The following is a 22,254-nucleotide window of genomic DNA, read 5'->3' on the forward strand; positions in this document are numbered from 1 at the left end:
TCTTACACCACTTGCACAATGCTACGATAACGTTTTGAGAGGGTATGAGTAGAGTAGGGGTCGTCTTCTTCTCCAATTCACATGTGTTTAAATTTCAAATTTGTACAACAACAATGGCGAGAATGGTAATAATAATAATGAAATGATAACGAGAGAGTCTATTGCTTATAGGGGAAATAAAAAAAAATTGGGGGAAAACAATGCAATTGAAAAATTATTGAAATGGAGAAATTAAATTGATAAGTAGTGCGTAAAGAGAATAAAACATTTTGCATAACCTCCTATGCAGATATTTTTTTTTATTAATTCATCCAAATTTTCAGGGAATATCTTGCATCGGGGTGAAGTTATTGATATGCTTAGTCCATTCTGGGATATAAAATATTTGGGGAAAATGTCTCAGTTAAAAAAATTGTGTGTTCCTTTAAGGAAGCCTAGTGGAAATTAAAAGACCCAAAAAAGTTTCACTACTTATTGCACTTCTTCCTCAGTTCGGTCTTCACATGCTGTAACACATGTTGTAACAGTCATGTATAAGATTGTGTCAATATGACACAATATTGACATAATATTGACACCTAACTATAGGTGTCATTGTCTTACAAATGTTCATTCATACATATGTACATGGTATGGTGTTTTATTTATGTCCAATAACTCAAAAATATTCCCTTTTAAAGCAGATATTGCTTGGGACATTCCATAAATATGAACGATAACAATGATAACAACAATAAATATAAATAATAAATTGCTGCAATACAATCTCAGTCTCACTTACAAATACAACAAGAAAAACAATTTAAGTTTAAAATAAAAAATTAAACGGACAAACTTTTTAATTGATAGCAGTATGTTGTTGGATCATTTCGAATGGTCGAATGTCTTAATAGCTATATGATGGAGACGAAGACGGTGACGACGACAATGACAACAATACCCAAAGACAGTTAAAATGCTTTGGTTTGTCAATTAAATCGCATTCACGCAACAATAATGGCACGTGAAATTTCTAATTAAAAATTCCAATTACGTATCAGTTTTTGTCTTTAACTTGATTTGATATTCATTTTTAATCGCATTTGAAAAGATTTTCTGGAATAGAATACTGGGAAAACACTTGGTGCCTATTTTATTGGAGATAATGCACCAACAAATTTTAATTTCCTGTTTATGTAGATTATTTGAAGCAATGAAGTGCCTTTTTGATTGGTTATTAGAAAAGAGTGCGGGGGTATGTTTTATAAATGCATCCGATTTTAACACAAGATTATTTTCATAGAAATAAACTTAGATTTAATGGGGGATCTACTACCCTATATCTTTTGACTATATTTTTTTACATGTAAAACCACCAACATCTCCCAAGGGTACAAGGGAGCCTTCTCTCACGTTAATGAGTGCACCCCGATTTATATTAGCTCAATGATGCTATTTTTTATACCCTCAGCATTTATGCTAACGAAATAATGGTTTAAGACCCCAAGTATGTTTGGACGAAATGTGTTTCAGACAATTTGAAGTTGATTTAGCCATGTCCGTCCGTCTGTCTGGATGGCTGGTCCCGTCACCTCTACTCGGAACCTTGGTCTCACTTCGGGTATTCGACCAGTAGGTGTATGGCGAGCAGCTGCAGCAGTGATGATGTCTCGGAACGTCGTTTCTGCTAACCGAACACCAGACGGTTATGATCTTCATATAACCTAGAGTGCAGCTATTTATCAACGGAATGTATACGTCGAACAACTCTACATCGGCACTTCCACATCTAATTGCTACCCCCATACATTACTCCATGTACGGATCGTTAAAGTGATGTTCAAGCGAGATAGGTCTGTATTGAACAGACTGGTGCAATAGGAAAGGTAATCCCCCTCCAATTCTGGTGCGATCCTTTCTCAGTACGTTCTAATTATCACAACGCTGTAAGCAGCAGATGTTGTTAAGTTTTGACTTCGACCGACCCATCAAATCCACTATTTCCTCAATCTAGCCTCGGTGATGTCTCGGAATGTCCTTTCTGCTAACGGAACACCAGACGGATAAGTATGTTTGGACGAAATGTGTTTCAGACAATTTGAAGTTGATTTAGCCATGTCCGTCTGTCTTGTCTGTCTGGATGGCTGGAGCGCACGATAACTTTCGAACGGATCAACCGATTCTTTCCAAAATTTCGCTTTCGCAATATTTTGTCCAAACTTAGTTTAAGTTCGAAGATGGGTTATATCGGTCCACTCCATTCGGTACCTCCCCCAAAAGTTCGGAAATTTTCGGAAAATTTGTGCGCACGATAACTCTTGAATGAAGTAATCGATTTGGTCCATACTTTGCACATCGTGAAATTTCTACCAGACTTAGATGTGGTTCTAATATGGACTCAATCGGTCCACTCCTTCGGGTACCTCCCACACAAAATTTGGAAAAAGTTCAGTTTAGGACCTGCTTTTTTTGTTGTAGCAACTTGTATTCACTGCCCCCCATACGACGGTGCAAGTTTAATCAGGGGCAAGTCCATATTTCCTGAGAAAATACTCCAAAAGCTTTAATAAACTCTCGAACGAATCTGCCGATTCTGTCCAAAATGTGGCCTTCGTAATATTTTGTGCAAACTTAGTTTAAGTTCGAAGATAAGCCATATCGGTCAACTCCTTTATGTACCTCCCCCACAAAAGTTCAAAATTGTTCGGAAAAATTGTGCGCACGATAACTTTTGATGGGAGTGACCGATTTGGTCCGTACTTTACACATCCTAATATTTCTACCAGATGTAGATCAGGTTCGAATAGGGACTATATTTGTCCACTCCTTCGGGTACCTCCCACACAAAATTATAAATTCACTTTAAGACCTGCTCTCGAATCACTTCGATTTTTATTGAAGCAACTTGCATTCGCTGCTTCAATTACGACAGTAAAAGTTTTTTCAGGGGCAACATACTTCTTGAGAAAACGGCCCGAACGTTGTAAAAAACCCCTATGGCACCATATGTAGTGGCCGGAAAACTCGAACCGAATACTGCGTTCGTCCACACTTTGGATATTATAATATTTCCTCGAATATTAAATGAAATTAAAAGGTGGTGCTTATAGGTCCACTTCCTCCGGTACCTCCCCGACAAAAGTTCGAAAATATTCGCTAAAATGGTACGCGCGATATCTCATAGACGGAGCAACCGATTTGGTCCAAACTTTGGATATCTAGGTATATTGTCGAAACTTAGTTTATTTTCAAACTTGGGCCCTATCTGTCTGTTCGAGGATCCTTTGTACATGTTTACCAAAAGGTATCTTTCTATCGATATCCCCGCAAACTTTTGAGCTTTATTTAATTCTATTCATACTTTTGCCCAACATTTTGAAAACCCCCCCTAAATACATGTTTTGTTTTTGGGAAAAAAAGTATTTCAATCTACACAGGCTGAATGTATATCTCTGTCGGCAAAGCCGACTGATACTTTTTTACTTGTTTAAGTGCTTTTCGAACGTATTTTATATGCTTTTTAGTAAATATTATGACAATATTAATTAATACGTCTTAAATCGTCAAAGGGCCCTTTAAAGTTTTTTATCTTTAGAAGACCCTTTCAAAATATTCTATGTTTAGATTTTCAATCTACAGTTGCAACGAATCTATATATAGAATATCCTTTAAAGGTCTTAAGAAAGACCATGGAAGTGTCTTAGAGAGACACTTTACATTGAAGACCCTTTAAACATCTTGTTTCCATAGATCATTTTAACTTTTTTATCAAAAAAGTCTCTTACATTTTAAAACCACTTTAAAGATAATCTATTTCTAGTACACTAGTTGCCCCTTTGAATATATTCTCTTATTCTCTTCCCCCTTAAAAGTTTTTTGATTACAGAAGACCCATGGAATGGTTTCTATATAGGGGACATTTGAAAGGTATTCTACCTATTACGGAGCCCCGGGAAGTCTTATATACATTGGAAGGTCTTCGACGCTTTAAAGTTTTTCTATTTTTAGAAGATTCTTTGGAGGTTTTCTTAACAGAATTAACTCTGAGTTTGTTCTCTTCAAAAGATGCAGATTATTATTTTTGAAAATCAAAACATCTGGAGGTTCTTTTCTTTTAAAATCCTTCCAATGCCTTCTGTATCGAGAGGATTCTCATAATATCTTCTACTTTCACAAATTCCTTTGAATGTCTTATATGTTTAGATGACCCTCTGGCGGCCTTTTGAAGGTCCTCTCACTTTATAGTTGAAGGTGTTCTTTCTTTACAAACTATCTGAGAAAATAACCCGAAAGCTCTATAACTGCTGCAGGCCATTAACTAAAATAAAAACTGACACGATAACTACCACGTTGATACCCCGATAAGATTTAAAATTACACATCCTAATTTTCCTCCCAAAATTTACATTATGTTCAAAAATGGGCTACATCAGTAACCTCCTTTGGGTACCTCCCCCACAAACGTTCACAATATTTGCAATATTAAGGGCTGTATGAGAATCGGTTTGGAATTTTCACCTAAGCTAGTCCTTGTGATTCTGTATTTGTATAGTTTTTTCTGTGTTTGGGAGCAGCATATGCCGGAATGCCTATTCCGGATTCTTTTTGTCCGCGCCGAAAAAGAGGAAAACCTAGCACCAATATGGATATGTTCGGTTTGTGACATCTCCATCCACCACGCCTAAACTTCGGGATGCCGGTAGTGGGTGCATCTCAGGGATTACATGTCCATGTGAGGGACTACAGAAGGGACTATGTTGCTGCATGCTGCGTGACCACAGCCCCAGTGAGTCGTCGTCGATTGATTATAAAATAAAATGGAGACTGGTCCAGCTTTACGAACCCAACGGACAAAGTGATCAATCAATTTCCGGATGATTATTGGATTCCTCACTATGTTTAACGTGTTGAGGGCGACTAAAGTCAGAACTTTCTCCATCAGGTCGTTTGAATGAAAAAAAATCTAACTAAGTCAAAGGTTATCCAGCAGCAGTACGGAACCAGGTTGATATCTGTGCACTCCGGCCAGTAGGAGGCTTAGTAAACAACTCCCTATCAAGGCAATGGGGGATTTTGCTGATTTAAGTTCCCCACGAATAAAATATTACAAAGACAACAACAAAAAATCTCACAACCTTGGACAATGTAGTACAATGACGCCATATACACAGATCAGGGAATTTTTCGAACACCTACGAGGGAGTGACACCCTTGATAATATCATGAGCAACTGGTAAGGTAATTGTGGCCCTATGCTCCTTATAGAAGTTTAAAGGAATAAATATATATAACTGGTAAGGTGGACTACTGTCTGACAACGAAGTAAATATTATGGTAATTTCATATCAATTGAGAAAGGTGATGTCATCCGAGGAAGCTCTAAAAACCACAGACCCAGGCGGACAGGATGACACTCCCTAAGGGGATAATTCGTCGGTAGTGGTCGATAGACTAATCCTCTACATTCCCAGATACAAAAAGTAAAAGGCTATTACAGCAACAAATTGGTTTACAGGACTCAAGACAATGTTACGGAAGCGAAACAAGTTCGTGAGGAGATTTGTAAGAAAATATCTCACGTTCAAAATCGTTTAATGGCAATTGAATGGATTCCAATGAGACCGGCTGTCACCACCAACCTTTAGGATGTGCTACCTACACCGCCTCCGGATAGAGTTCAGAAACCAATTGCAAGGGAATATGACTTCCAGCGAACTGGAAGAGTGGTCTCACAAGCCCTGAGTGTTCGGACACAAACCTTGAACAAGCCTTCGCGGATGTTTGCCGCAGATGACCTTCTAGTAGCAGTCATAGATAGGTCTGATCCTGAAAATAGTATCAGTGAAGATGTAGGCTGTTGGTATAAGGTCGTCCGAGGAAGATCAAAGACCCTGACGAGGCGGATAACATCAAGCCGGCTTCGAAACTCGGTCATTAATTGATGAAGTATCCAAGAGTTTCTTCACCCCCGACAATTAATTACATAAACGTACATGGGCGTAACCAGGAATAGCTAGGGAAGGGCAGCTCCCTTTTGGAAGGTCATAACCGACTGGTCTTGAGGGAATTTAATATTCATCATGAATTGTGACACTCGGTCCTGGGCAATGACCAGAGTGGTTTAGTGCTGGCTGAACAGATTAATAGCTCTACGTTTTGCACGGACAATGAGGACGCCCCTGCCAGAATTAGCGGGGAGTGTCAATGTTCGCCAGATATAATCAACGTGTCACCTGGTAACTGGTCGTGTCTCTCTTGGCTCAGACCATCTCCCCATAATTGTCTCCATCAGCAGACCGACCATATTCATCACCTTAGAAATCCGCTCTTTCATCAATCATGGAAAAGTTAATTGGCCTAGTTTCAGAGAGTTCACTAATCACCGCTTCAGAGATCAGCCGAAAGTAAACATGCTGGTCGGTAAGCATAAGAGGAAATTATTTCTAAATCATCTGAAGTGGTGCAACCTTGAAACTGGAATAAGTGAATTGTGGGCAACGGTTAAGTCACTTTCGAACCCTGGAAAGAAGGAAGATAGGACCTTAGTCACGTTTGGCGACATTATACTGAGTGATCCGAAGAGGAGGTGCGCAAGTTGTTCTAATCAACAGTTTGGTGAGCACCCCGTGATTGGCAGGGCGAAGAGAAGTTTACTGCGTCGCATTAGATATCTTCCTGCCGAAGATAAACCACCGCAATTTACAATGGATGATGTCAAGAATGTCATCAGGAACCCTAAATCGTCAAAAGTGTTGAGCCCTTTTTGGAATCTACATGGTAATGCTGAAACAGCTGGATGAACAGAGATTTGAGTATCCCACCAAAGTTCTCAACCTGTCGCTAGCCAGTCGTAAGTGGAATTCAGAAACAAGAAGTTGAATTTCCGTGGAGTGAAATACAGGGAGTTCACTAAGTAGGGGTGATATCTCCGGAACAGTTTAACCTCTACCTCTCCTGTATTCTCCCCATCAAGACGGCATTGAGATCTTTACGTATGCGGATGATTGTACAATATTGCTGTCAGTTAGCTTCCCTAATGTCATTTGTGAAAGGCTGAACTCATTTTTGACTGATCTTGCCACCTTTTTCCACTCTGCTCAGCACATGGACGGCAGAGGTGAGAACAGAGTTGAATGTCAGAGTTGATGGTAGCAGAGTTTCGTCCACAAACTACCCCAAGATTCTAGGGGTCACCGTCGACAACATATTCACGTCGTCCGCTCATGCCACAACAACTATCTGCGACAAGCTGAGATGTATGACCAAGGTCCTCGAGTCCCTAGACGGCAGCACTTGGGTGCAGATAAAGAAACCTTGTTGATCACATATAACGCAATAGGTCGGTCTGCGGTAAGAGCAGTGCTAAAGGTGCAACACGTTGGAAAAAAATATTCAAACCTGTCAGAACACTGTCCTGAGTACTGCAACTGGGTGTCTCCTCATGTCATCAGTGGACAATTTGCATGAGGTGACGAAGATTCTTCCAGTACAGCAACATAATGGCATGCTTGGGTGTTATCGCAAACGAGGAACGTCAATTACCACGAAACACCAGTGTAGATTTGGCACAACTACTCTCGGGATGGTGCAGCTGTCTAAATTTCTATAGTGCAATGACCAATGATACCGTGCAAAACATCTGCCTAGCATGCGGTACAGGCATGTACGACATACCGCACTGCTTCAACTAACTCCAGTATCTTTGTGGTTACAAGCCAGCCAAGCCGCTACTGAAGCCAGGCAAGGACGACAGCAAAGGTGTTTTGTACAGGCCGATATAGCCCGTATCAAAGACACTTGAAGCTTTACTGCTCCCCAGTATCCTCCCCTCAGAATCCGATTTGACCGAAACTTTCTTCAAAACATACAATAGGTTCCAAGAAGGAACAAAAGTTCAAAATTTTCGCTTAAGTTTAGGTCCTGTTCCATGATAGACTATTTTTTACATTTTCATCCTGGGTATTCCTTAAGATCCAGATTGCAACGATATAATTTTTTTTGCGGGCAAGTCCCCATTCTTCCAGACGTAATGGCCCAAAAGCGCTGAAACCCTACGGAGACAAAATAAACTGGCTGATAGGATAACTACTTTCGAAAGAAATGACTCTGAAAATTACAGTTCTAAAGACCTGGGTACATAAGCTGCTTCACCTGGTTGCCTTGCTTTCCTGCTTCATTTCTGACATAATAAAAATAAAAGAATAAAGAAGGCCGAGAAAATTTCAAACTGGGTTGCCCTTTTCTTTTTATACCCTCAGCCTTTAGGCTAAGGAGGGTATATACACTTTGATACGATGAAAATGTGCCTCATCGAAATAATGGTTTTAGACCCCATGTATGTTTGGACGAAATGTGTTTCAGACAATTTTGAGTCGATCTAGCCATGTCCGTCCGTCTGTCTGTCTGTCCTGCTGGCTGGAGCGCACGATAACTTTCGAACGGATGAACCGATTCGGTTCAAATTTTGGCTTTCGTAATATTTTGCCCAAACTTAGTTTAAGTTCGAAGATGACCTACATAGGTCCACTCCTTCCGGTACCTCCCCCACAAAAGTTCGAAAATGTTCGGAAAGTTTGTGCGCACGATAACTCTTGAAGGGAGTGACAGATTTGGTCCATTCTTTGTATAGCTTAAACTTTCTACCAGAGTAATATGAGGATCCAATATGGTCTCAATAGGTCCACTCCTTCGGGTACCTCCCACACAAAATTTCGGAAAAGTTCAGTTTAAGGCCATCTCTCGAATCGCTTTGATTTTTGTTTTAGCAACTTGCATTCACTGCCCTCCATACGACGGTACAAGTTTCATCAGGGGCAAGTCCACACTTCCTGAGAAAATAGCCTGAAAGTTGCAAAAAACCCCTATGACACCGTGTGAGGTGGTTGGAGCCCAAGATAACTCTCGAACGGATCTGCCGATTCGGTCCAAAATATGGCCTTAGTAATATTTTGTCCAAACATAGTTTAAGTTTGAAGATAAGCCATATTGGTCCACTCCTTCAGGTACCTCCCCCACAAAAGTTCAAAAATGTCCGGAAAAATTTTTCGAACGGTAACTCTTGAAGGGAGTGGCCGAATTGGTCTATAGTACTTTACACATCCTAATATATCTACCAGATATAGACCAGGTTGAAATATGGGCTATATTTGTCCACTCCATCCGTTACCTCCCACACAAAATTTCGGATAAGTTCACTTTAAGACCTGATATCGAATCACTCAATTACGATGGCAAAAGTTTTTTTAGTGGCAAGTCCATACTTCTTGAGCAAACAGCCCGAAGAGTGTAAAAACCCCCTATGGCACCATATTGTCAATGTCGATCCATTCCTTTTAGTATCTCCTCCGCAAAACTTTTGATCTTTAATCCTAATCAACATTTTCGTCGATTCAAACGCCCAAAATTTAAAACCCCCTAAATACTTACGTATTTTGGGAAAATTTTGTTTCAATATACACAGGCTGAGGGTATATCCCCTGTAGGAAATGTCAATAGTGAATCTATACTGACTTACTACTGACATTGTCAACAGTACTACTGACAAACTGTAGACAACTAATGTAATTTCCTATAGACATTTTGTATGAACGTGTCATTCGAAAGTCAGTACTGACAATGGAACTAGTATGTCAATAGTAAGTCAGTAGTTCTTGAGGAACCATGTGTTGACATTGGAGGTAGTGAGTCAGTATAGACATCGGAGGTAGTAAGTCAGTATAGACATTGGAGGTAGTAAGTCAGTATAGACATTGGAGGTAGTGAGTCAATAGTACCAGATTTTCAATACTAATTTTTTAGCTTATTTGGAACTTTTCATAGATAAAACAGCTATATAGTACGTTTAATAAGAAGATGAAGCTACACATTTGTTTAAATACTATATTTTATTAAAGAATAAAACAAATAATATTGAAAATGCTAAGAATGTACAAATTGCGTAATACAATATTTTTATCTTTTTAAATGGCTAAGCCAAAGATTCCACATAAGTAAAAATTAGTAAATAAATACAATGTTTTCAAGGCTGCTTAAACATTTTAACATATTTATTTTATTTTTATTTATTTATTTATAATTCCATTTCTTAATACTGAAGCCTCCAAGGCCAATAAATAGTATTAACAAAAACAAAAAAATGTCTAAGTAGAACTAAAACTAAAAATACTTAAACTCTACTAGCTAATATAATTTATATAATTGGCTCCCCAGCCGTAACTACGAAAAACAAGAAATATGAAGTCAAAGCCATGATAAACAACTAAGTCGCATGTAAATAATTGCCACCTTATACATTCGTAAAATAATAAACTCTAAAAAACCAACAAATACGCAAAGGCATTACCAAAAAAACGTAACAGATTGGAATTGGAATCAAGCCCAAGGTAATTATGTACAATCTTAACCAATATTAGTTTCCAAACTACAAAAATGATTTAAAACCTTTACCCGAAAGGCATTATTGGTATGAGAGAATATTCTGAGCTCTAGAGGCAAATAGTTCCACATTCGTGCAACACGTATTAAAAAAGAGTTCTCAAACATAGTATTATATATTCTGGGTATAGATATCTGAGTAGATCTTGTAAATATAGAAAATCTGAACATACTCGATAATAGATGAGGTACTCCAGTTTTAATTACTTTATAAAACGAGCATAAAATCCTCACGGATACAAATATTTCAAAGTCAACCCCTAGAAAAAGCTTGACATAACTAGAGATATGTTCATGTCTTCTAATACCAAACACGAAACGAGCAATACAGTTAACTACCCGCTGTAGTTTCGAGAACACCCGTTCTATAGTGCCAGATACGACCTCTAAACCATAGTTAATCTGAGGCATAAGAAGAGCATATGCCAATCTCCTTTTAACCCATACAGGAAGAAATACATTAGCGGAATATAACCGACGCAAAATACCACATACTTTCCGGTGTATAAAATCAATATGGGTATCAAAAGACAATTTGTCATCCACAAAAACACCCAAAATTTTATGACAAGTGACAAATTCAATTCGATTCTGGTTAATAAAGATATCATAATCATATGCCTGACTTCCAAATCTTATAGCTTTCGTCTTCATATGATTTACAGCGAGACAGTTATCTAAGGACCACTGCTGAAATAGAGCAAGACTATGATTTATATCACGCTCAAACTCACTTGAAGAGAGTCTATTATCATTAAAAACGAGATAAACATCATCAGCAAATAAGAGCGGGACACAACACCCACTGAGGAAACAACCGCAAAAATTATTTTACGCCAAACAATTAAGAAAATTAAAAAAAGATGCTTCGTTGGGCTATCGTCTGTCAATATACACAATGCTTCTTCTTATTAAGGTAAAGGTATCAATAGTTGACAACCTGGTGACAAAGTGTTGACTTTGTCACCATATTAGTAGACAAAGTGGCGACATGTCAACACATGACCCCACACTTCCTACAGGGTCTCTGTCGGCAAAGCCGACTGATACTTTTTTACTTGTTAAAATGCTTTTTGAACCTATTTTATATGCTTTTTAGTAAATATTATGTCAATATTAATGTAGTATTATCCGCCTTAAATCGTCAAAGGACACTTTAATGTTTTTTATCCTTAGAAGACCCTTTCAAAATATTCTATCTTTAGATTTTCTATATACAGTTTCAATGAATTTGTGTATAGAATATCCTTTGAAGGTCTCAAGAAAGACCATGGAAGTTTCCTAAAGAGACACTTTATATAGAAGACCCTTTAAACATCTTAAACTTTTTTATCTAAAAAAGTCCCTTACATTTTAAAACCACTTTAAAGATAATCCATTTTTAGTAGACTAGTTGCCCCTTTAAATATATTCTTTACCCTCTTAAAGTTTTTTGATTACAGAAGACCAGGGAATGGTTTCCATATAGGAGACATTTGAAAGGTATTCTACCTATTACGGAGCCCCGGGAAGTCTTATATACATTGGAAGGTCTTCGACGCTTTAAAGTTTTTCTATTTTTAGAAGATTCTTTGGAGGTTTTCTTAACAGAATTAACTCTGAATTTGTTCTCTTCAAAAGATGCAGATTATTATTTTAGAAAAAAACATCAAAAACAAATTTTGAAATTGAAAATGGACTATATCAGTAACCTCCTTTGGGTACCACCCACACAAACGTTCACAATATTTCCTTGTGTAGTGTTTAAGGGCTGTCTGAGAATCGGTTTGGAATTTTCACCTAAGCTAGTCCTTGTGATTCTGTATTTGTATTTTTTTGTGTTTGGGAGCAACATATCCCGGAATGCCTATTCCGGATTCTTTTGGTCCGTGCCGGGACGGAGGAAAACCTAGCATCAATATGGATGTGCTCGGTTTGTGACATCCCCATCCACCACGCCCAAACTTCGGGATGCCGGGAGTGGTGCATCTCAGTTGTTGCACTGAACTCGTCCATGTGAGGCACTACAAAAGGGAATTTGTTGCTGCATGCTGCGTGAACACAGCCCCAGTGAGTCGTCGTCATAAGAACACTGGATTCCCTCCACACTCCTTCCAACTGCAGCCGCAAACGCAGCAATTAACACCATGTGTTGCTATTCCAATCCCTGAAAATGCATCCTTTTTGCAATTTAATTGCAATGAACTCCGAGATAAGATCGAGCAAATAGTGGATTTTGTGAGTCGGAAGAATATCTTGGTCGCGGTGATGCAGGAAGACAAGCTCAACAACAACTGCAGCGTTGTGATGGTTACAATGTACTGAGGAAAAAGGCTTTCCTATTGCACCTGTCTGTTCAAAATATAAGTATCTTGCTTGAACCTGGCTTCAATGACCCGTACATGAAATATATGGGGGTAGCTATCAGGTTTGGAACTGCCGAGGTAGAGTTGCTTAACTTTCACATCCCGTCGATAAATAACTGTACTTGGAATGTCATAACCGACTGGACTTGGGGGATTCTTTATTGCTCATCATGAGTTGTGGCATTCGGTCCTCGGCAATGACCAGTTGTTGTTGTTGTTGTAACAGTGTTTTTGTTATGTTTATTTGTTCGTTCCTCTGTTCAATCTGGCTCTGGGTCTATCTCCAGTTCAAGAAAAGTGGCTGCTTCGATGGGATGTAGCCATAGATCCACTGGAGTTAGATGGGTAGGTTTGGCGGGGCAGTTAAAAAGGTGTTGTGTGTCGTGCGGGCCCATGCCGCATACTGGGCAGATGTCTTGCACGGTGCGATCGATTTCCGCCCAATAAGAATTTAGGCGACTGCAATATCCCGAGCGTAGTTGGGCCAAAACTACTCTAGCTTGTCGTGGCAGCTGACGCTCCTCAGCTGCGATAGATGGAGGATGTACTCCAAGTACTTTATTCACACTATAATTGCTTAAGGCCTTGGCAACTGCGTCCGTGTGAATGCTATTCAATCCTGCTTGATATGCTTGTTGATCTAGGGGTTCTCTCCTGTATCGTTGGACCTCTCCCTCTAGAGCATGGATATCCTTCCTGATCTCCCTGAATGGGCCGGGCCTACCCACAAGATGGTGATTGGGATGGCTCACACGATAACATCCAAGCAGGTACTGCAACGAAAGCATCTCATTGTGTTGCTTTACAGGAAGAATTTTTGCCTCCTCATGTAGATGGTCCACTGAAGATTTGAGGAGGCACCCTGTCGCTGTTCTCAGGGCTGCATTTTGGCAAGTTTGAATCTTTTTCCAGTTCGAATCACACAATCTCGGGGACCAGACTGGAGCCGCATAGCTTACCACAGACCGACCTATCGCGTTATATGTGGTCAACAAGGTTTCTTTATCTGCACCCCAAGTGCTGCCGGCCAGGGACTTGAGGACCTTGTTCCTACTTTTCAACTTGTCGCAGATAGCTGTGGCGTGTGCGCACGACGTGAATGTAGTGTCGAATGTGACCCCTAAAATTTTAGGGCAGTTTGTGGTCGGAATTCTGCTACCGTCGACCACGACATTCAACTCACGTCCAAACTGCGCTGTCCATGTGGTGAACAGAGTGGCTGTAGATTTTGTGGGGGAAATCTGCATATTCCTCGAATGGAAAAAGGTGGTAAGATCATTTAAATAGTTGTTCAGTCTCTCACAGATGTCATCAGGATAGGTACCCGACGCCAAGATCGTGCAATCATCCGCATACGTCACGATCTCAATGCCGTCTGGAGGGGGTGGAATACAGGTGAGGTAGAGGTTAAACAGTTCCGGAGATATCACCCCACCTTGGGGAACTCCCTGTTTCACTCTACGGGGTTTGGACTTCTTATTCCTGAATTCCACGTACGACTGGCGTCCACACATATAATTGACTATCCAACGTTTCAAGCTTGGCCGGAGGGTTGTCTGCTCAATGTCCTCAAACAGCGTGGAGTGCCTGACTGTATCAAAGGCTTTTGATAAGTCAAGAGCCACCATCACTGTTCTATCGCACGGCCGTCTCTGGTTGAGTCCTTTACAGATATATGTGGTAATGGCGTGCAGCGCTGTTGTCGTGCTGTGCTGCTTACGGAATCCATGTTGATGATCGGCAACTTGGTAGCCCTGGGCCCTGATGGAATCTCCATGGTAATGTTGAAGCAGCTGGATGAGCTGGGAGTCGAGTATCTCACCAAAGTCTTCAACTTGTCGCTAGCCACCCTCGTTGTTCCCGAAGTCTGGAAAATGGGCAGGGTGGTCCCACTACGGAAGCCAGGCAAGGATGCCAGCAAAAGTGAATCGTACAGACCGATTTCGCTTTTGTCGCCCGTAGCAAAGACACTTGAGGCCTTGATCCTCCCCAGTATCAGAAATAGCTATCGGCAATGACCAGAGGGGTATAGTGCTGACTGAGCAGATTGATAGATCTACGTTCTGTGCCGTCAATGAGGACGCCCCTACCAGAATTAGCGGAGATTGTCACAGTTCGCCAGATATAGCCATCGTGGCACCCTGTCTAACAAATGAGATCACCTGGCAAACCGTCGTTTCACTTGGGTCAGATTATCTCTCCATAGTTGTCTCCATCTGCAGACCGCCCGATGTCATCACCTCTGAACGCCGCACTTTCATCAATCATAGGAAAGTGAGATCAAATTTCCGAGCAGAGGCGACGGGATTAGCAAATGAGCATGCGGAGCTTCGCCGAGCCAACCCAGTGGCCCCAGAGTCAGGGAGCTGACGCTGGAAGTTAACAAGTTGACAGGTGAGCATAAGCGGAACAAGTGTCTAGATAATCTGAAGAGTTGTCATCTTGAGGTCGGAATAAAATAATTGTGGACTACGGTCTGAGAGTCACTCTCGAACGAGGAAAGAAGAAAGAAAGGAACTCAGTCACATTTGGCACGTTACGATGACTGATCCGAGGAGTAGCGCAAGTTGTTTATATCGACAGTTTGTCGAGCACCCCGGGAGTGACAGGGCGAAGAGAAGAGTACTACGTCGCATTAGATCTCTTCCTGTCGAGGAGGAACCATTTACCATGGATGATGTGGCGAATGCCATCAGGAACCTTAATTTATCCAAAGCGTTGAGCCGTGTTGGAACCTTCATGGTAATGCTGAAACAGCTGCATGAGTCGGGAGTTGAGTTTCGCACCAAAGTTCTCAACCTGTCGCTAGCCACCCACATGGTTCCCGAAGTCAGAAAATATGGGGGGTTTTCCGCTACTAAGATAATCAAGGATGACCACAAAGGTGAATGGTACAGACCGTTTTTGTCGTCCGTAGCAAAGACCATTGAGGCTTTAGTTCTCCCCAGCGTCAGTTGCCACCATAAGCAGCACAGCATGACGACAGAGCTGCACGTCATCTCCACACATATTAGTCGAAGATTCAACCAGAGCGAGCCGTGTCATAGAATAGTGTGATGGCGCTTGACTTATCAAAAGCCTTTAATAATGTCCCAAGCAATCCAAGTTGTTTGAGGACATTGAGCAGACTACCCTCCGACAAAGTTTGAAATGTTGGATAATCAATTATATGTGTGGACGCCAGTCGTACGTAGAATTTAGAAACAACAAGTAGAATTTCCGTTGATTGAAATACAGGGAGTTCACCATGTAGGCGTGATATCTCCGGAACTATTTAACCTCTACCTCTCCTGTAGTCTCCCATCAATACGGCATTGATATCGTTACGTATGCGGATGATTGTACAATATTGCTGTGCTTCCCTAATGTCATTTGTGAAAGGCTGAACTCCTTTTTGACTGATCTTGCCACATTTTTCCACTCTGTTCAGTACATGAACGGCAGAGGTGAGAACAGAGTTGAATGTCAGAGTTGATGGTAGCAGAGTTTCGTCCACAAACTACCCCAAGATTCTAGGGGTCACCGTCGACAACATATTCACGTCGTCCGCTCATGCCACAACAACTATCTGCGACAAGCTGAGATGTATGACCAAGGTCCTCGAGTCCCTAGACGGCAGCACTTGGGTGCAGATAAAGAAACCTTGTTGATCACATATAACGCAATAGGTCGGTCTGCGGTAAGAGCAGTGCTAAAGGTGCAACACGTTGGAAAAAAATATTCAAACCTGTCAGAACACTGTCCTGAGTACTGCAACTGGGTGTCTCCTCATGTCATCAGTGGACAATTTGCATGAGGTGACGAAGATTCTTCCAGTACAGCAACATAATGGCATGCTCGGGTGTTACCGTGAAAGTCAGCACTTGCTCGGGTGTTACCGTGAAAGCTAGTCGCAGTCCCATCTATCGCAAACGAGGAATGTCAATTGCCACGAAACACCAGTGTAGATTTGGCACAACTCCACTCGGGATGGTGCAGCTGTCTAAATTTCTATAGTGCAAGGACCAATGGGGAAGAAATAAAAAGAGGAAGTTGTTAGAAAGGTAAAGAACAAATAAATTACAAGAAAGTTTAAGAGGGGAGGAATAGTTTTAGAGGAGGAAAAAATATTTATTGTTAATGGTAGGAAGAATAGTTGAATTAATTTACGCGTTCAGGTTGCGCTGTCCCAGCCACTTCAGATTTTTGATGATGTTGTAGATCACAGCAGGTTCCACAGTTGAGTAGAAAGTTAGACACGGTGGAAAGTGAACACCTACTAATCTATGCCGTCTACGAACCAAGGCTGGACAACGACACAGGATGTTCTCGATCGTCTCTAACCCCTCCTCGTCCTCACAGAGTCTGCAGTAGTCAGTAACATTCTCATCCCATTTGATGGTATGGGCCCTGATGTAGCAGTGTCCAGTAATGACTCCCGTCTTTACTCTAACTTCAGCTTTACTCAGGTTCAACTGAGAGTTCGTTCTTTTGACTGACAGAGACGGCCATATGGATCTTGCCACAATGCACCTAGGTTCATTATGCCACAATCACTGGCTCTTTCGTCAGAGAACGTTTCAATTTTTTGAAAGAAATGACAAATGGGTGATTTGATAGAGGCAGCGATAGCTAGATCTGTAGACTGCGATCCTCGTATAGCTAATTCGTCTGCTCTTTCATTACCCAAATAGTCGCGGTGTCCTGGTACCCAGCATAGCCGGAAGCCGTTAGTTAGCGTTTCCAAGGCTGATCTACACTTAAGGACGACATCGATTTGATGTTGCAGGATTTGATGGCTTTAAGAGCCGCCTGACTATCCACAAAGATAGTCACCGGTTCAAAGATTTCTGCATCCAAACTTTTTATCAATTCCGCTGCCTTCCAAACCGCGAAGATTTCAGCCTGGAAAACACTACAGTTGCTGTCTAGCCTGTAGGTGTACTCAATAGATAGCCTTTCACAGTAGACGCCAGCCCCGGTACCTTCCTCCATCTTGGAACCGTCTGTATAAAAAGCCAGACCGTCCAGAGGGGGGTTACTGCGGTTCCAGTCGTCTCTACTAGGTATAACGACGTCTATATCGTCAAATCTCAGGACTGGTGATATATAGTCGCTCGTTGGTTCACATTTATGCCTGATTCGTTCAGGATACATCCATGCCCATAGGTACAACCGCGCCAGAGATCCTGTTCATGCAGCCGTAGGGCACTGCGAGTTGCCTGACACTTAATGCTGAGACTCAGTGGTTTTAAGTTCAGCATTGCGTTCAGAGCAGCCTGTGGTGTGCTCCTGGTGGCTCTAGTTATGAGAATCGAGGCTGCTCTTTGTACCTTATCAAGCCTACCGGATGTCGATTTTTGGCGCAGTGAGTGCCACCAAACAAGAGAACCATAGGATAAGATGGGTCTAACAACGGTGTTATACAGCCAGTGTATAATCGATGGATTTAGACCCCAACTTTTACCAATAGAATTCTTACATGAATAAAGTGCAATCAATCCTCTCTTCGCCCTTTCCTCAGCATTCCTGTTCCATCGCAATTGACAGTCCAGGATTGTGCCAAGGTACTTTGCCTCGGGCGAGAGTTGAAGCTGCACTCCATCCAGTGTTGGTGGTACAAAAACGCCGAGCTTACGCTTTCTCGTGAAAATTACCAGTTCTGTCTTGGTTGGGTTTACTCCAAGGCCATTGGCCTTAGCCCAGCGCGACAGCGTCGATAATGCTCCTTGCATAAGCTCCGAAATGGTTGACGGAAACTTACCGGAAATCAGTAGTACAACGTCGTCCGCATAGGAAACAACTTTTATACCTTGATTGTCCAGATCTGTCAAAATATTGTTTATAACAAGTAGCCACAGTAACGGTGAGAGCACCCCTCCTTGGGTGGTGCCTCTAGTTACTGTTTTCCTAATTTTTGTCTCCGCATTGCTGGAGTTTATAATTCTGCTTTCTAGCATATTATTTATCCAGCAAGTTAGAGGTTCAGGTGTGTTAATCTTCTTAAGTGAGAGTTTTATGGACTCAAGTTCTACGTTGTTAAAAGCTCCTTCTATGTCCAGAAAGGCCAACTAACACCAGTATCTTTGTGGTTACAAGCCAGCCAAGCCGTTACTGAAGCCAGGCAAGGACGACAGCAAAAGTGAATTGTACAGGCCGATATAGCCCGTATCAAAGACACTTGAAGCTTTACTGCTCCCCAGTATCCTCCCCTCAAAATCCGATTTGACCGTAACTTTCTTCAAAACATACAATAGGTTCCAAGAAGGAACAAAAGTTCAAAATTTTCGCTTAAGTTTAGGTCCTGTTCCATGATAGACTATTTTTTACATTTTCATCCTAGGTAGTCCTTAAGATTCTGATTGCAACGATATAATCTTTTTGTGGGCAAGTCCATTCTTCCAGACGTAATGGCCCAAAAGCGTTGAAACCCTACGGAGACAAAAAAAAAAAAAAACTGGCTGATAGGATAATTGAAAATTGCAGTTCTAAGTTCAAAGATGGACTATTTCGATCCGTTACTCCACCACAAAAGTTCACGTTTGCGCTTTAATTCAGTTTAAGCTTCTCTGATCGTGTTTAAATAGCAATAGTGTATTGTTTTGTGATCATGACGCAGTATTTTTTTTCTGGGGACGGCCAGTAAATATATCCCTTGATATGGTCTTCATATAGTCCCAACCGCAGAAAATTGCAGTTATGGTCATGTAGTTTTGCAGTTTTTGCGGTCTCAATTTTTCTATTTTAAACTGTCAGATTTTTGTCTATATTAAAGAAGATGTCCCATTATTGGTCACATCACTTGGTCCGTTTTCCCTGTATTTGACCCTCTTAACTATTGTTTAAGATTTGTTGACATGCAAAGATTTGAACCATCTGCTGCTGTTAATGGGATTCGTTGTGTACAACATGTTTCCCCCCATTTTGAACTACAACATCCATATATGACCCACAACCAGAATACCCAAATGTAGCCAAGTTTTAGAATGTCTTTGAAAGTTTGACAAAAGCGTTACAAAACAAAAACAACAATCTAATTTTATTTTCAATTGTTATGAATTTGTTTTTGTTGTAGTTGCTTGAATATGACTCAAGTGCTGGTGCTAAGTTTGTTTATTAGGTCATATTCACACGCACACCAACAATCAAGCACAGACCCACACTCACCCCATCACACAATACAATTGATTGTTTAACAAAAAAAAAACGCTATAATATCAAATATTGATAACTCTGAACTCAAAATCATTTATTCCCACAATCAAATTATTGATTTATAAAATTTCCTCTTTCTTCTCTCATTTGCAGGCAGCCAAGCGTTTGGATGAACCTCAGGCAAAAATTAACAACATCAAAGATCAACAGGAACAATGTGAAGTTAAGCTGGAAAAGGAACGTGATATGTGGGCGGCACAAATGTTTGAACTAATTGCCAAAGAAGATGTTATAGTCCATTGTATACGAGACTATGTTTTGAACCAAAGAAACTATCATGAACGTGCTTTGCACAGAGTCAACACCTCACTGGCCAATATTCAGGATATTATCGAGTCAACGGTGAAGTCACGATTTGGTACCTCCCTCACGGAGCATTTAGCCTCAACAAATCGTGAGATATCCTATATAATAGAGTTGTGTGTTTGTTGTTTGGTAGAGAATGGCCTGCATGAAGAAGGTTTGCTGCGTGTGGGTTGTGCCAGTACAAAGCTGCGACGCATGAAACATGCTCTAGAGGCGCAGCATGTTAAAACTCCACTCTCAACAGATTATCAAGATCCTCATGTTATTGGTTCGATATTGAAATTGTATTTGAGAGAGCTTCCCGAACCTCTACTAACCTACAAATACTATGATGATTTTATAAAGACGGTGGAACGTCATTCGGAACAGGATCGCAAGGCTGCCATAAAGGCCACCCTGGAAAAGTTGCCCAAAGCAAATTATGATAATCTGCGTTATCTAACCAAATTCCTGTGGTTGGTCACCCAAAATGTTGAATACAATAAAATGAGTTCGCACAATTTGGCCATTGTTATGTCACCGAACATGCTATGGCCTCGGCGGGATGAAAACAATCCCGACGACTATATGGGCCAGGTGAATAGCTCATCGGCTGTTAATATCATCATTGATCTAATGATAAATAATTGGGATTATTTCTTTGATGGCGATGTTGACTTTTTTGTTACCCTTCAAAGGGGTAAACTCTATATGGAGGATAAAAGTAAATCGAATTCATCCAATGAGAATTTAGATCGTCACGATAATGGTGAGTAAGATGACGAAGATGGTGGAGTTTGAAGTTTAAATAAGCTTTTTAATTTTTGTTTGTTTATTTTGCTTGGCAAAGGTTATTTTTGGCATATGCTTTAATGCCGCTTCTCTGTCTACCAACTATTCTTCCAATTCTCCCACATACAACTTGTTTGCTGTTGTCTGTCCGCTTGGAACGCTTTAAGTATTTTTTATGAATTTATTTTCGTTGCTTTTTTGTTTTGTTCTTTTTTGGTTAAGTTATGTATATATTTTATATTGCTTTTATATTTCTATTGTAAAAAAAAAAATATTTTTATAAAACCTTTCTTTTGTAATTTTCTGATTTCAAACCCTTTAAAATACAAAATTTTTTGATAATATTAAACCCGGACTTGTTAATTTTTCCACAATTCACCGCAAGAGATCATCATACCCACCACAACAAAGAAGACGATTAACAACCACACACAAATTATATTTGATATAAAGCATGTTAGATCAGGTCCTTCCTTGAGTATATTGATGTTTACAGAGTATAGAAGATACGAAATGGCACGTTTATTGTGATGTGTATCCGAAGCTTAGCTTAGGTTTAAGGATGCGCAGCCATCTAGTAGAATAGGTGACTGCTTGCGTTCATCCTGTGTAGACTGTTGTTGACGATTTAAAGATGATAGAGAAGTGAGGATGTTGATGCAGTATGGCGAGATGAGGATGATAGAGGGTAGAGATGATGAGATGATGATGAAGTGTAGGAGATGATGAGTTGATGGTGCAGCGCAGATAGGATGGAGATGTAAAGTTTGATGCCAAGATATGGATGAGAATGTGTTGGAAAAGTAGAAAGAGTCTGATTAGTATTAGTTGTTAAGGACCTTTGCCAAGCCATGATAGATGTTTGGCAAAGTTGAGTAGGACGATGGGATCTATGTTAGAGAGGAAGGTCGTAGTGTCTATCTTATATCTACCTAGTGTTCGGTATCTGCCTGTTTGCAACAAGGGGCACCTACAAAGCAGATGTTCGACAGACTCTATCTCCTCCGCATCTTCACATAGTCTGCAGTAGCCAATGCCACTGTAGTCCCATTTTGAAGTTAGAGATCTCACTCTGCAGTGACCTGTTATAAGTCCCACCGCTATTTTCATCCCTAACTTATCAAGTGAGAGTGGGGAAGCCGTTCTTCGACGAGAAACCAAGGCCAGATCGCCTTGGATACCCTACAACCAGGTTCCAATAGCCATCTTTGATGTGCTCTCTCAT

At 40.7% G+C, this 22,254-nt stretch overlaps 1 protein-coding gene across 1 annotated transcript in view; it reads left to right on the top strand.

Annotated features, from left to right (window-relative positions):
* Window positions 1-22,254, top strand: part of RhoGAP92B (Rho GTPase activating protein at 92B) — a 55,291-nt gene that overhangs the window by 26,100 nt on the left and 6,937 nt on the right. The window contains exon 4 of the mRNA XM_073980898.1: window positions 20,046-21,006. Coding sequence (XP_073836999.1) covers window positions 20,046-21,006 — 961 coding nt within the window. The remainder of the gene's footprint in view (window positions 1-20,045; window positions 21,007-22,254) is intronic.

This window comes from Musca autumnalis, unplaced genomic scaffold (assembly GCF_047663935.1).
Source record: "Musca autumnalis isolate F117 unplaced genomic scaffold, ASM4766393v1 scaffold_1, whole genome shotgun sequence".
Taxonomy (NCBI): Eukaryota; Metazoa; Arthropoda; class Insecta; order Diptera; family Muscidae; genus Musca; species Musca autumnalis.